At 38.4% G+C, this 14150-nt stretch overlaps 1 protein-coding gene across 18 annotated transcripts in view; it reads left to right on the top strand.

Annotated features, from left to right (window-relative positions):
• RPS6KA3 (ribosomal protein S6 kinase A3) overlaps window positions 1–11306 on the top strand; it is a 112083-nt gene extending 100777 nt beyond the window's left edge. For all 18 annotated transcript variants that reach the window (XM_070603525.1, XM_070603531.1, XM_070603536.1 and 15 more), the window contains 3 exons: window positions 393–510; window positions 5144–5284; window positions 5916–11306. In XM_070603525.1, coding sequence (XP_070459626.1) covers window positions 393–510; window positions 5144–5284; window positions 5916–6038 — 382 coding nt within the window. In that variant the 3' untranslated portion in view covers window positions 6039–11306. The remainder of the gene's footprint in view (window positions 1–392; window positions 511–5143; window positions 5285–5915) is intronic.
• The last annotated feature ends 2844 nt before the right edge of the window (window positions 11307–14150 follow it).

The raw sequence follows: 14150 nt of genomic DNA, 5'->3' as shown, positions 1-14150 counted from the left end.
CATATATAACACATTTATAGCTGTATCATTACTGATTTTCTATAATGTACTATTTATTAATGCCTTGTGGTCTTAAATTGATTTTTTCCATACCTTTTTTGTATTCTTGTTATATCATAAACATACACTACTTTAAATATTTTATTCTATAATGTATCATATCTTAAAAATATATTATTGTATATTAAGTCTAATTAATATTTTATAACTTATTCCTTGACCTGGTACTTTATGGAGCTTCACGTTGTTGATATTCTTCAGTTTAGTAGATTGCAATAAAGTATTATATTAACTGAATTACTCCAGAGTACTTTTGGATACTGCAAATAAATATAGATTACCAACCAAAAAGAAATTTTATTCATTAACATTTTAATTTTATTATTAATTAGTTACACTCCATTTGCAAATGGCCCTGATGATACACCAGAGGAAATATTGGCACGGATAGGCAGTGGAAAATTCTCACTCAGTGGTGGTTACTGGAATTCTGTTTCAGACACAGCAAAGGTAAGTATGGCTTCCTGTTATAAGCTCTTGAGAAAATAATTTTCCTAATCCGTGGTAAGAAGAAATAATATCAGTTAGAAACTTTCCTTTATAAAGTAGTATTTTGAAATGATGTTACCAAATAACTTGAACTCAAAAATGTACCAATTATTGTGTTTCTTTTCCAGAAGGCATTGGTTTGGCTTTATTATCTATACATCTAAAGCTACTTCTGCTGACAAACATGAGTAATAACGGTGGTAGTCTTCATGATTTGTGTCTCCTCTGTGCCTCACATTGCATTTTACCTAAATTATCTCATTTAATCCTCTTAACAACTGTGTAAAGTAGATGGTAGTATCCCCATTTCATAGAAGGAAACCAAGGCCCAGAATTTTAGTGTGAACCTGTCTGTGTTTACACACCAGGTACATGTGGGCACTTCAAACTAAATAGCTGATTCCAAAGCCCTTGTTCCCTAGAATAACTATACCATGTTCTATTTTTCTTCCATATTTTGAAGAAAGGGGTCTCATCTCTTTCACAATAGACAGTAGTATAGTTTCGTAATGTCTGCTTGAAATCCATTTGAAAAGCCTTTCTCACTGGAAGATCTGCCATCCCCTGACTAGCACTGACTTGCTTCTCAACTCTGCTCTAGTTTCACTTTATTCATAGAAAATTCTCTTTTAAAAAGAAAAGCAAAGTTTTCCACTTTAAAATAAGAAAAGCATAGAGAGATGAAGAAGATACATACTGGTAAAAGTGCTTGCTGACTTTTCTTAGAGTTGGAAGCTTGAGTTGAGGTAATTGCATAAGTAAATCAGGCATGCCAAAAATATATAGAGATACTTTTGGCACAGAGATGAAGCCTCAGTTAACCAGTTTAATGTCTATGTAGATAATACTTGGTTTTATAACTGCATTTAAAATGAAATGCTGGGGCTGGTCCTGTGGCCGAGTGGTTAAGTTCGTGCACTCTGCTTCCGCAGCCCAGGGCTTCGCCAGTTTGGATCCTGGGCGTGGACCTGGCACCGCTCATCAAGCCATGCTGAGGTGGCATCCCACATAGCAAAACCAGAAGGACCTACAACTAAAATATACAACTATGTACTGGGGGGCTATGGGGAGAAGAAGGAAAAAAAAGAAAGAAAAGAAAAAGACTGGCAACGGATGTTAGCTCAGGGGCCAATCCTTAAAAAAAATGAAATGAAATGCTAGCGTTTCTCTTTTTTTCACAGTAGAATTTCTTTAACCAGATAATTTATTTTTCTGGGCACTTGTTTCCTTTTTAATTCATGTGTTAAGCACCTGCAATGCGCTTAATAAGTGAAGCCTCCAGGGATAAAAGATGTGATTCACATAGAATTCTTGATCTCAGGGAGCTCACCGTCTAGTTGGGAGATGGCCAAAAATATACAGTACAGTGTCACATGTGCTGTGAAAGTGGTTTGTTTTCTGTGCTAAAGAAGTTCACAGATGATGCTTGGTCAGAAAGATTTCAGGGGAGGCTCTCCAGAAGCAATGAAGGGATTTGCCAGGCAGCTTGGGGAGCAGAAGGATGTAATCCATCCCAGGCTGAGGGAACAGCACATGCTATTCATGGTCATGGTGGCCTGGGAATGGCAGAATGCCTCCAGAGAGCTGCAAGTAGTTTGATATCACTGGTGCAGGATACATGTGAGAGGGTACCCAATGAACTGGGATTAGGAAAGGCTTTGTAGATCACGTTCAGCATTTGAGGTGTACTCTAGGTATTGAGAACTTTTGACAAATAGTAAGCATTGTAGTGATCAGGTTTTCCTTCTTCAAATTCACTCTGTGGAGCAGTAATTTGTATCCATGGAGGCTGCCACAAACTTGGTCATGATCAGTTGGGAGGCATATCAAGCAATGTTACCATATAAAGTATCAGAGCTTACACACTGCCTGCTTTTTCAATAAGTTAAAGCAAGTCAAGGTTCTCTCTCTAATTTCTATAATTTGGTTCTCATTCACTTTCATTCCAGTATGCTTTTTTGAGTGAAAGAGAAAGACAGGTGAGGACAAATAGAGCACAAAAAATTGCATCCAACTCACAGCCAATCTTATAAATGCCATGTTATTACTAATAACTTTTACTAATTTGTCCAAGTAAGACTTGTGATTACAAGCATGACGTAATACAGTAAATACCCACAAAATAGGGAGGGAGGGCTCTATCATCTGGTGTGTCCCCTCCAGAGCAAGTTGTACATGTGTCATCAGTCTTATGGGCCATATGTGTCATATGTGGCTTTGAGAAGAACATTCACTGAGCACTTACATGCCAAGGACTGTGCTAACACTTTTACCTACGTTATTTCATTCAGTTCTCACTGACCTAATATTAGGGGCATTGCTTGTAAGATTTTGCGCTATTTCAGGTCATGAATGATGAGGACCTAAACTAGAGCAGTTATAGCGGGATTTGAGCCAAATGGAAGAGAAATTTAGGAGGCAGAATAGACTCACTGGTTTATTGGACATAAGAAGCAAGGGAGAAGCAGATCTCAAGCGTGCAGTCCACATCTCCACCTCGGGCAAATGAGTCGGGTAATGGTGTCCTTCACCAAGATGTGGAATACAAAAGAAGTAGTTTTGAGAGGAGTGATGATTGCAGATTTGGACGTTATGAATTTGAAATGCTTCTGTGATATTTAATTAAGAGATATGTGTCCATTAGGCAACTGGCTATATGAATGTAGATCTTAGGAGAGAAGTCTAATGTGGACATTGAAGTTAGGAGTTCTCATCCATAGTAGCTAAAGCCATAAGCATGAATGAGCTTATCTAAGCAGAGTGATAAGAGAGCCATGGAGGGAACTCGGGGGAGCATCACCATTTAAAGAGAAAGCTTAGGAGGAGGAAGCATTGAAGGGTAGCAGTAGAAGGAGAAGTGGTTCTAAGTGACTTGGCCAGAAGTGCACTGGTTAACACACAGATTTGATTAAAATTATAATTGAGTTTTGTTGTGCCTCTGGGCAGTTTTGCAACCTTTTATGCATTTGAATCACATTTGCCCACTTTCAGAATTTGGAAGGGGAAGTCCCTAATTGTTTCTTTTTTTATTTCTAATTCTGTTCAGTAGCTTATTCCTGTTCTTAGCTGTTAATGATAACTAAAAATAAGAAACAGTAAATATCTAGTAGCAGCGGAGTACTTGGAATAACATCTCCCCAGTTCCCAACCTCCAGTCAACCACCAGGTTCTGTCGGTTCTTTCTCTTAAGTACCTCAATTCCATCCATATTTCTCCATCTCTTCCACACCCCCTCCCCCAGGCTATCATCTCTTGCCAGTCTCAAATTGGAGTCTCCAGGCTTGCTCCCTCCGATCCATTTCCCCCCCACCCCCCCAACACTAAGTGAGTGCAATCTCTCTAAAGTGCAAACCTGACCACATCACTCCTTTGCTTTAAATGATTTATCACCTCCAAAAAAGCCCAAATTTGCTAATATGGCTTACAAGGGCTTTCATGGTCTGGTCCTTCCTCACTTCCCCCACTTTAACTGCTGCCATGCTCTCCTTTACAACTTATGCTACAGCCACATTGCACTCCTTTCAGTTCCTTAATTGAGGCATGTTCTCTCACACCTGAGGACTTTCCTCCAAATGCACTCCATTCTATCTCCCTGAAATGTTCTCTTTCCCCCTTCCCTTCTCTAATCCAGTTCCTCTTATCCTTCAGGTCTCACATTCCTCTAAAGAAGTCACTTCTAAGCCACCCTACCCTGTTCGGTTCAGAACTCTCTTTGTGTTCTTCTAGCTGCACCTTGTATTTATTTGTCCCATCAAAGAACTTACTCTTTGCTTTGTAATTCTTTGTCTCTCCCTCACTGGGCTGACAGCTTAATGAGGTCAGAGTTCATTTCTGCCTTGTTCACTGCTAAATACCCGGTGCCTAGCAGAATGCCTGGGCTTTAATGGATACTCAATAGATATATTTTGAATGAAAAAATTAAACAAGTGGTAGATAACTTTTATAAATCAACAATTGTGTTATTTTGGAGAGTATAAAATTATATAGCAATTATATGGATCTTTATTCCATGCATAGGAAGGCATTTGTCTCTGGAAGAGTGGGTTTCCGGGTGTTCTTCATGTTCTTTTGCTTCTATGTATTTCTGATTTCTCTATAATGCCCATGAGTTGCTTCTGAAGTAGTGAAAAATAAAAAGAACTCTGTAATCTTTTGGAGGGGCATTTAGGGCCCTCCAATTAAATTCCTATTATTGAACAGTTACGTTCTGCTTTTCCAATATTACCAGCAGCACAAAAAAGTCTTAAGTAGCTGAAAATTACTTAGAAATTAACCTAAAAAAATGCAGAAAACTCAGAATATCTGAGGGAAAAAAAGAGCCAAATCACTTAAAGATACATAAAATGTGGTCAATTAACCCTTTGTAATGCACCCAAATTACAGTAACTCACGGAGGAGAAAACAGAGACTTAAGTTTTCGCCTTTTTTTTTTTTTTTTAACAAATTGTCATGTTGACCAAATTGCTTTGAGCCCAGAGGTCTGCTACTGGGAAAAAAATAGTGTCTTATAAACTAAGTAAGAATGTGCAGCAGTATTGAGTGCTATAGGAAAACAAAAAGGTTTAAGCTTGTTTTCTTCTTCTTCCCATTACAGGACCTGGTGTCAAAAATGCTTCACGTGGACCCTCATCAGAGACTGACTGCTGCCCTTGTGCTCAGACACCCTTGGATCGTCCACTGGGACCAACTGCCACAATACCAACTGAACAGACAGGATGCACCACATCTAGTCAAGGTGAGCAGTCGCATCCCGGCGCTGTTTTCCACATGTCCTCCAGAAGAGACCAGGAGACACCTCTGTGCCCAGCACCTTTCCCTTTCCCTTTCCCCTCAGCCTGCATCCATTTCCTGTGTGGGATTCTCATACAGTGGGTGATTTAGAAAAGAAAAATCAAGGCATGCCAGAATATCACAATAAAACTAGTTTAAGAATGACTTCTGAATTTATTAATCAGATAAGCTTATGGATTTCCTAACTTTTCTTTATACTTCTCTTTCTTATGCACAACCTAATGCAAACTCTTTGGCAAAACACAGGTTCCGAAAGAGCATGCCTTGCTGCCTCTTACAGTAAAGGATTGCAAAGAAAAAAAGAGTGGGGGAGTCCTAAGAAAAGTAGGGACTGCTTGTTATGAGCCCATCCCTGTCTTCTCTCATTCGTAATTTCAACCTCCCACACAGACCTCGTCAATTTCAGTTAAATCAGAGGATTTGACTAGTGTGGTTATTTTCATTATGAGCCTAATAAAATCTATATAAATTTGCATATGAAGAAATTATCTGAGGGAAAAAACCTTCATTTCATATTCTGTGTACATGTGATTCCTCTTGTCATTTTTCTTGTGACCTTTCTTTCCTGTTTTCAGGGTGCCATGGCAGCTACATATTCTGCTTTAAACCGTAATCAGTCACCAGTTTTGGAACCAGTAGGCCGCTCTACTCTTGCTCAGCGGAGAGGTATTAAAAAAATCACCTCCACAGCCCTGTGAAGTGACCTCAGTGGGATATTTGGTACCGTGGTGTAAGCTGATAGCACAAGTTCTGGCGACAGGTAGCACATATCTGAGAGACACCTGCAAGCACACACTGTCCCAGCTGGTACCCATAATGCTGCTGCTCCTGCTGCTGCTCCTGCTTTCGTCTCTTCTCGCTTTAAATGATTGTTAGCCAGTTAGATTTTCCTGGAGCTTCGGATGAAATGAAAATGGAAACATGACGAAGATATATTCACTGAATCAACAAGAAGAATAATGAACATATGAATACCACCTAAAAATACACTGAATAAAGTACTCTACACCATATAGCATTATTTTTATAGGAAATATTTCATGTCCCTTAAATATTCTTTGTTAGTTATAGGGATGGACAGTTTATGTTAAGCACTTAGCTTAAACAATCCGTTTATATTAGCACTGTATCCCTTGTGCCATCCAACATTTTGTATGTTTTTGTAAACAGTTCATATACAGTACATTTCTGTACTGCTTTCTTTAATGTATACATGCCTTGTTTAACTTGGAATCTATTATTATTAATCAATTGACTATTAAATTTGGTTAAATAGTTCACCTGGAATAACAGTATTGTTGGACAGCCCTAAAAAAGGCCAGATTGTGGAACAGCTGTTGAATGTAATACTTCCAAAATGTACATATCTTTCCCCATGTCTGTTTCACTGGTTCGTTCATTCGTTTGTTTCTTAAAGTCAGGTGCTCTGTCAGACTAACCTAGAGAGCTGTTACGGTAGAGAAAGTTATCATATGTGTGTGGCATGACATCAAGAGTACACCTATGAAGTTAGTCCATATACTTTGCAACTCCTTAAGGTTCTTTTTTCCTTAATAAAGGAAGTAGTCCTTGCACTTTTAATCTTAAATAGTACCCCTGCTTAGTATTTGGCATATAATTTGGGATTTTGCCAGTATACATCAAAGGCCTTTAAGAGTCATAGTGAAGAGATTGGCGAAGGAAAATTTAGCAACCCGTCATTCAAGTCCCATTGCATATTTCATGTTTAAATAAATCAAATTACAGAATTTAGCATATGAATACAGGATACTTGTTCTTGTATACCTGCAAGAAAAGTATGCTTTTTTGGAAAAAAGGTAAATCATAATGAGTTCTATCCCATTACAATGCTCTATATTAAACACTAATTTGAATGTAATAAAGGCCATGGGCCTCTATATGAAATTGGACTTAAACTTTATTATTCTAGGGAATAAAACATTCTTGATCAAACAATATCTGTTCTAACCTGAAATCATAGCTAAGGTAGCCTAAGTGAACGTTCAGCATTAAGTGTTTTCTGAATTCCTCCTGATGATTTATAGCCATATAATGCTTTCTTTAACTTCAGAAATGATCACTTTTCATAATGGTCACTGAATCTGCTTAGATTACAGTATTCCTTATCTACATCTAATTTAGTAGTTTGCACAATTTTTTTCAATTAAAGAAACTTGTGTATCCATCATACCTGTATCTTTGCCAAGTTCCCTACATACATCAATATGTAATATGAAAAAATATGAGCAAGGAAAAAGTGATTTAACTTACCTCATCAAGAATGTGCCCAAACAGATCTTTCTTAGTCATGTATGAAGGCATTTACATCAGAAATCTTTTTTTCCTGCCAGAGGCTTTAAATCTTCCCCTGAAAGTACAAAGCCAAGAAAGCATGGTTTATCTAAATGTCTTGGAAACCACTTGTTATTCCTTAATTTCTCCTCTATGCAATTAAAGAGAAAGGGAAAATCTATGGCATTCCTTTTGCCCAAGTGACACAAAATAATTATTGCATAGAAATCAAATGTATGTTTATCTTCTAAATAAAAAATGTATAGGAGGAGGGATTTCAGAAGATCTACATAGAGTAAGTGTTTAAAAATTTTTGAGTGTGTGGATGCTAACTATTGAAAGCCACTTTCCATTGCCTGGAAAGAAGCTTTTTTTTCCCCTTTCTCTCTCCTCTCTTCAGCATTTCAAACCATGGTCATCGCAAATTCTTGTCACTTTTAAAATGTAAATGTAACTCTAGGCAGAAAAAAGATATATTTTCAGATTTTTGACACTGATGCTATTCCATAATTTCTTAGGTGTATTGTCTCTCATAGTCTTTTAGAACCAGAAGTAACTGTGTAAATCCTTATAAATTATCTAGTCCAACTTTCTCATATTGCATGTAAAGAACCTGAGACTGAAAGACTAGAATCCTTAACTTCCCATTCATTTTTTTTTCTTCGTAACACCATGCTGCCTTCCCTTCATATTATCACCTGACCAGGAGCTGAGTTGTTCAAAAACTACATATTTCTCGGGGCAGTCCTCTACTGGTCTATGAATGCCAAGTTTACTGCTTTCAAAGATATTGCCTTCTTTGCCTAGTCCATCTGCCAGTTTTATTGGAGAAAAGTGAGTTATATGTTCACAAAACTGAAGGCTTTCTTCCTAAAAAGCATTTCATAAGCATAATTTCTTTCATCTGTGGTTCTAGTGTTCCTATTGCCTTTGACGTACAGCAGACAAACTTGGCCAACAGTGTGCTCTGAATATAGTGCTTGTGCTGGGATAACCTTTCCATTAATTTCTCCAAGTCCAATTCCTCCAGGCCCCTATCGTTGTGGTAGTGAAGTCCTTCCCCAGTTAGTGCTGCTGGTTACCAGGGCTTGTCCCAAGACGTTTTAGTTCAGTCTTAAAGATATTTCAACATGAAAGAAGGAACTAAACTATCAGGTCACTTTTGCAAACCTCCTCTTAGCTTATAATCCAGAATGGTAGATTGCATTTAACATTGCCAAGCACATACTGGAAAATATGGATTACACTACCATGTGTCTTATATCTTCCCTTTCAAGTGATGATGTTAAGGTAAGTTTTCTATCCTTTTAATTTTTTATATAAATTATTTCAGCTCTAATTTATAGAGATGTCTTTTTTCATATCAGATTTGATATGGATTCATTTATTCACAAGCAACTCCAAAATTCCAAAAATGTAATAATTTGACAAGGCACAGAGTTGAGATGCTGTGAGGTTGACTTGGGAAAAGTCACTTAGCGAGTGTCTGGAGAGGGTGTGGTGTGTATGTGGTAGAGATTCCACATTTCACATGCGGTGGGCTGCAAAGAACAGGTTTGGGTCAACCATTTCCCATCTATTTTTAAGAAGTGGTTGCTTTTGGGGCAAGGGGACATTGAAGGTGGGGCTGGCCTGTTAGCTGTGCCCCGTACCCTCAGTCCAGGAAAGACTTGAAGTGGGAGAGGGGTGCAAAGGCTTCACGAGTAGGCAGAAGGGGTTGGATAAGAAAGGGGCTAAGGTAGGTCCAGCCTGGAAGAGTTAGCAGAAAAGCATTCAAGATTTGGGGGCCTTGGTACAGATGTGCTTAACCACCATGGAAGCCAGCAATACACATCTCAACATGGTTTTGATATTCTCTATTTCCTGGCCTTTATAAATGACCTAAAGTTTTTCAGCTTGCTTCACTATATTTTATAGAGAAAATTTTCTCTTATGGTGGTATCGAGTTTTATGAAGGCATTAGGACAGATATCTCAGGAATGTAAAGTGTCAGGTCTGTTTTCTGTGATTAATAAATACAATAGGTTCCATGGCTGACCCTTGGTGCTTAAACCAGGAGGTTCCAATCTAGTCCTTGAGTTCTGTCCCTCTGAAAGGTCCAACTCCATGTGACTAACAAACTGGATGTGTCCTTTGAGCCTTATTCAATTCACAGATAAGTTGACTTAACTCAGTATTGTTATTTCAGTTAATGAAAATAGTCCTCTTTTCACCTCCAGATTGCTTACATTTTGCTGGTCTCCCCAAGTGGCCATTGGTGGAGACCAATTAATGAAGGAATGAAATTCGCTTTCTTGGGACTGTGGTATTCTGCAGAGCCACGCTTAACCACTTTTTCTAGTGAAGAATCTACAGAATGACAATACCTAAATATGGATGGCCAAGAAGAATTTGTATCTACAATGTGCTTTATGTATTCTTGACACTGCTGTATTCTGTGTGATTGAGTGACTTGTAACTGGTTCCAATGTGACTGAGTGTTCTCAAAGAATTCTAGTAACTAAGTCGACTTAATTTTCTTAAGCCTTGTATTACTATGAGTCTCACATTTACCACTTCGATTCCAGTCTTTTAACTGTTCATAATAGGGCATACCAAGGGTTGGGATGAGAGCCTACTTCCTACCTCTTAAGGCACTTTCCTCATTATTTTGCCATGTAACCTTGAAGTGCATGATAAGCTGTTTAAATGTCCATGACTTCTCCCAGAGCAACTAGCAAAGTATATGACATTGAATAGAGATTAGTGGAAAGGAAAATTTAGAGACTAAGTTCAGAGGTGCAAACCTCAAGAAACCTCTTTAGAGCACATACCATTTGAGTACAGTATATGTAAACGTATGTGAGAAGAGAGTCGCTATAGTAGTCCTAAGTAGATTAGTTCAATATCTAATGGAAGTGAAAGTCTTTACTCCTATTATCACTATAGTACTGAATGAACTGTATACTGAGTTTTTCAAACAAGTATTTAAAGTAGAACTTTTAATACAAAGCAAGGGCATAAGGATAAAGGTTTTGGTGTGTTTCTCTAAGTGTAGTTTACCACCTAAAGCTTTGTTTTTTAATTTAAAAAAGCTTCAAGGTATTGCCATTCCTTAGCATCCTTAATAATTATGGGTGATGAGTTTTTAACTCTTAAAAATATGTACGTGTATTAGGTTTATCTTAACTCTTACCCTAAGCAAAAGGGAAGGTGTACACCTAAGGGATGTAATTATTTTGCATTTTTGGCCATGGGTGGGAATGGGGTGGGTATCTACTTAAACAGTTTTTAAAAAAGAAAAAAATCACAAATATTTTTCTACTATGACATATGATCTTACTTTGTACTAGTTTCTCTCTAGTAAGGCATGCCAGAAGCCCAAGGTACCATATCATGAGTTCATATGTATTGTACCTTTCATTGGTGGTTAAATCGCATCAGATGCTTGGCCCTGCTGCCATAATTATGAAGTGCTTGTAAAGGATTAAGTATCACTGAATACTTTAAATTGTTTTACTTAAGAGTTTAATCTGGGAAGTTTTCAAATCATACTATTAATGTGTAATCTAAGCTCTTTCAGACGTATCCATGAATAATCCTGGAACAATATTGCTTGTATTCCTGTCACAGAACAGGTTTTGTAATCTTTAAAAGAAATGAAAATTTATATAATAAAGTTTCAAATAAATGCATGTATGTCCCTTTATCAGATTATTTTAATTATATGATAATTAATCCTTCATATTACCAAATTATTCTATCCAAAGTATAAATTTATCAAATTGGATTGATAGAACTTAAAACAGGAATGTTTCTGAGTTAATAAGAACTGCGAAATAATTTTTCTATGCAAAGTATTGGTAAGCCCAGAGTTTGTCAAATCAGACTCACGTCAGTCACGCATCTCACTTAATGCCAAACTTGATTAATGATTCAAAGGATACGGGGTGATCACAAGGCACAGATGAAACAATCTTTTCTTGGAGAAGTCCAAAATTATCAGACTTAATTCCAAAATGTCGTTTTTCTCCCTCATTACCATGCATTTTAGATTCAGAATTAAAAGACAAGTTTCCTTCTAAGCAGTGTAGGCAGAGACGTTGTTTAAACAAAGGGAGTAATTTGGTTTTGCAACATCCCCTTTTTATACCTCATTAGTTACACAATTTAAATGATGAAGCCCTGTTCTCCAGCCAACCATGCCTCATAAACCCATAAATTCCAGCTTTTATAATAAGCCATCTCTATAGACCAAGTGTATCTTGCTAGAAGCATTTTAGAGATAAGGACTTCATTTTCTTTCTGCTGGTAAATATTATTAGCACATTTAAAAGGAAATTTGCTTGAGGGCATTGATTCCTGGTAGAGAGGGAAGGAGCTATAAGCCTGCAGTTAGCCCTTTCCTTCCCAGCTGACATTTTTAGTTTTATATTATGATGGTGTGTTAGTTTGCTAGGGCCACCCTAACAAAATATCACAGACTGGGTGGCTTAAACAACAGAAATTTATTTTCTTACGGTTCTGGAGGCTGGAAGTCCAAGATCAAGGTGCCGGCAAGGTTGGGTTTTCCTGAGGCCTCTCTTTGGCTTGAGGATGGCTGCCCCATTGCTGCCTCTTCACGTGGTCATTCCCCCCCCCCCACCCCCGCCCATGTCTCTTCCTCTTCTTATAAGGATGCCAGTCATATTGCATTAGGGCCCCATCCTAGCAGCCTCATTTTTTTTTTTTGAGGACCATTAGCCCTGAGCTAACATCTGCTGCCAATCCTCCTCTTTGCTGAGGAAGACTGGCCCTGAGCTAACATCCATGCCCATCTTCTACTTTATATGTGGGACGCCTGCCACAGCATGGCTTGCCAAGAGGTGCCATGTCTGCGCCTGGGATCCAAACCGGCGAACCCTGGGCCGCTGAAGCAGAACGTAACAGCCTCATTTTAACTCAATTGCCTCTTTAAAGACCTTAACTCCAAGGTACTAGGGGTTAAGGTTTCAACATATGAATTTGGAGGGAGACACAATTCAGCCCAAAACAGATGGTTTAGGGGCTATCCACTTGGTTCAATGTGGGTACATCTTCAGCTTAAGATGGAGAGCTTCAAGGTCTACTTGGTTTCATATGGAGGCAATATAGGAATGTTACTGTATGTATTTGTTTTCTACCGCTGCTGTAACAAACTATCACAGACTTTGTGGCTTAAAACAGCACAAATCTATTATCTTACAGTTCTGGAGATCAGAAGTCCAATATGGATCTCAGTGAGCTAAGACCAAGGTATTGGCCAGGCTGTATTCCTTTCTGGAAGCTCTAGGGGAGAAGTGTTTCCTTGCCTTTTCCAGTTTCTAAAGGCCACCTGCATTCCTTGACTCGTGGCTGCCTTTCTCCATCTTCAAAACCAGCAATGGTGGGTAGAGTCCTCTTCACATGCATCTCTCTGACCACCCTCTTCTGCCTCTTCCACTTTTAAGGACTCGTGTGATTATATTTGACCCACTCAGGTAACCCAGGACAATCCCCCCATCTCAAGGTCAACTGATTACCAACATTAATTGCATCCGCAACCTTAATTCCCTTTGCCATGTAAGATAACATATTCTCAGGTTCTAGAGATTAGGATGTGAGATCTTTGGGGACCATTAGCCGGCCTACCATGATTATCTAGAGAAACGTCTGGCTCCTCAGACAGGCCAAGATGGAATAGCAGTATTTGCCCTGGTCACTCTTCTGCAGCTTTGTAGATCCAGATATTAAACTCTGTTAATGCACCCTAAATGGATAGAATTGACACACCCTAGCAAAGCTAAGTAAAGGAAGTGCAGGATGCTGTAGGAATGTGTAGCAGAGTTGCCTAGGGATCAGGGCAGACCTTCTAAGGAAACAATGATTATGCTGAGACCTAAAAAAAGGGGAAGGAAGGGTAACACAGAATGTACAGAGAGTCAGAGTTAGAGGCACTCAAGAAAATAAAAAATCTCTACGAATGGAACTTAAAACATAAGAAGCAAGACATGAGGCTCAAGAGATAGGCAGGGCCAGACCATCAGACATAATATTAAGGAATTTGAATTTTATTCTTTTGGTTTTCCCCCCCCAGTCTTTATTTCCTCTGCTACCAGACTGAAACTCGTGGCCCTATAGTTGATCCCCTGAACTTTTCTCAGAAGCACCCTGAACTTCCTTACGTCCTCACCTTTATACAGCACCCATTGAACAGTAACTGATGTGTTGGAGGAAACCATACAATTATGCAAATTGATACCACTGCAAGTTTGTGTTTTCTAATCTCAGCTAAGCTGTCAGTACCATTTGTCAATTCTTTTATTTTTCCTTGGTCAGATCCATTTTCCCATTTCTTTTTTTTTTGAATAGCTTTATTGAGATATCATTTACATACCATAAAGTTCACCCATTTAAAGCATACAATTCAATCTTTTTTAGTATATTTACAGAGTTGTGCAACCATTATCATAATCTAATTTTAGAACATTCTCACCATCCCACAAAGAAACCTTGTACTCTAGTCCAAGCTATCATTGTCT

The sequence above is a fragment of the Equus przewalskii genome, chromosome X (genome assembly GCF_037783145.1).
Source record: "Equus przewalskii isolate Varuska chromosome X, EquPr2, whole genome shotgun sequence".
NCBI lineage: Eukaryota > Metazoa > Chordata > Mammalia > Perissodactyla > Equidae > Equus > Equus przewalskii.
Note: the sequence above shows the minus strand (reverse complement) of the source record. Positions and strands in the feature narration are given on the sequence as shown.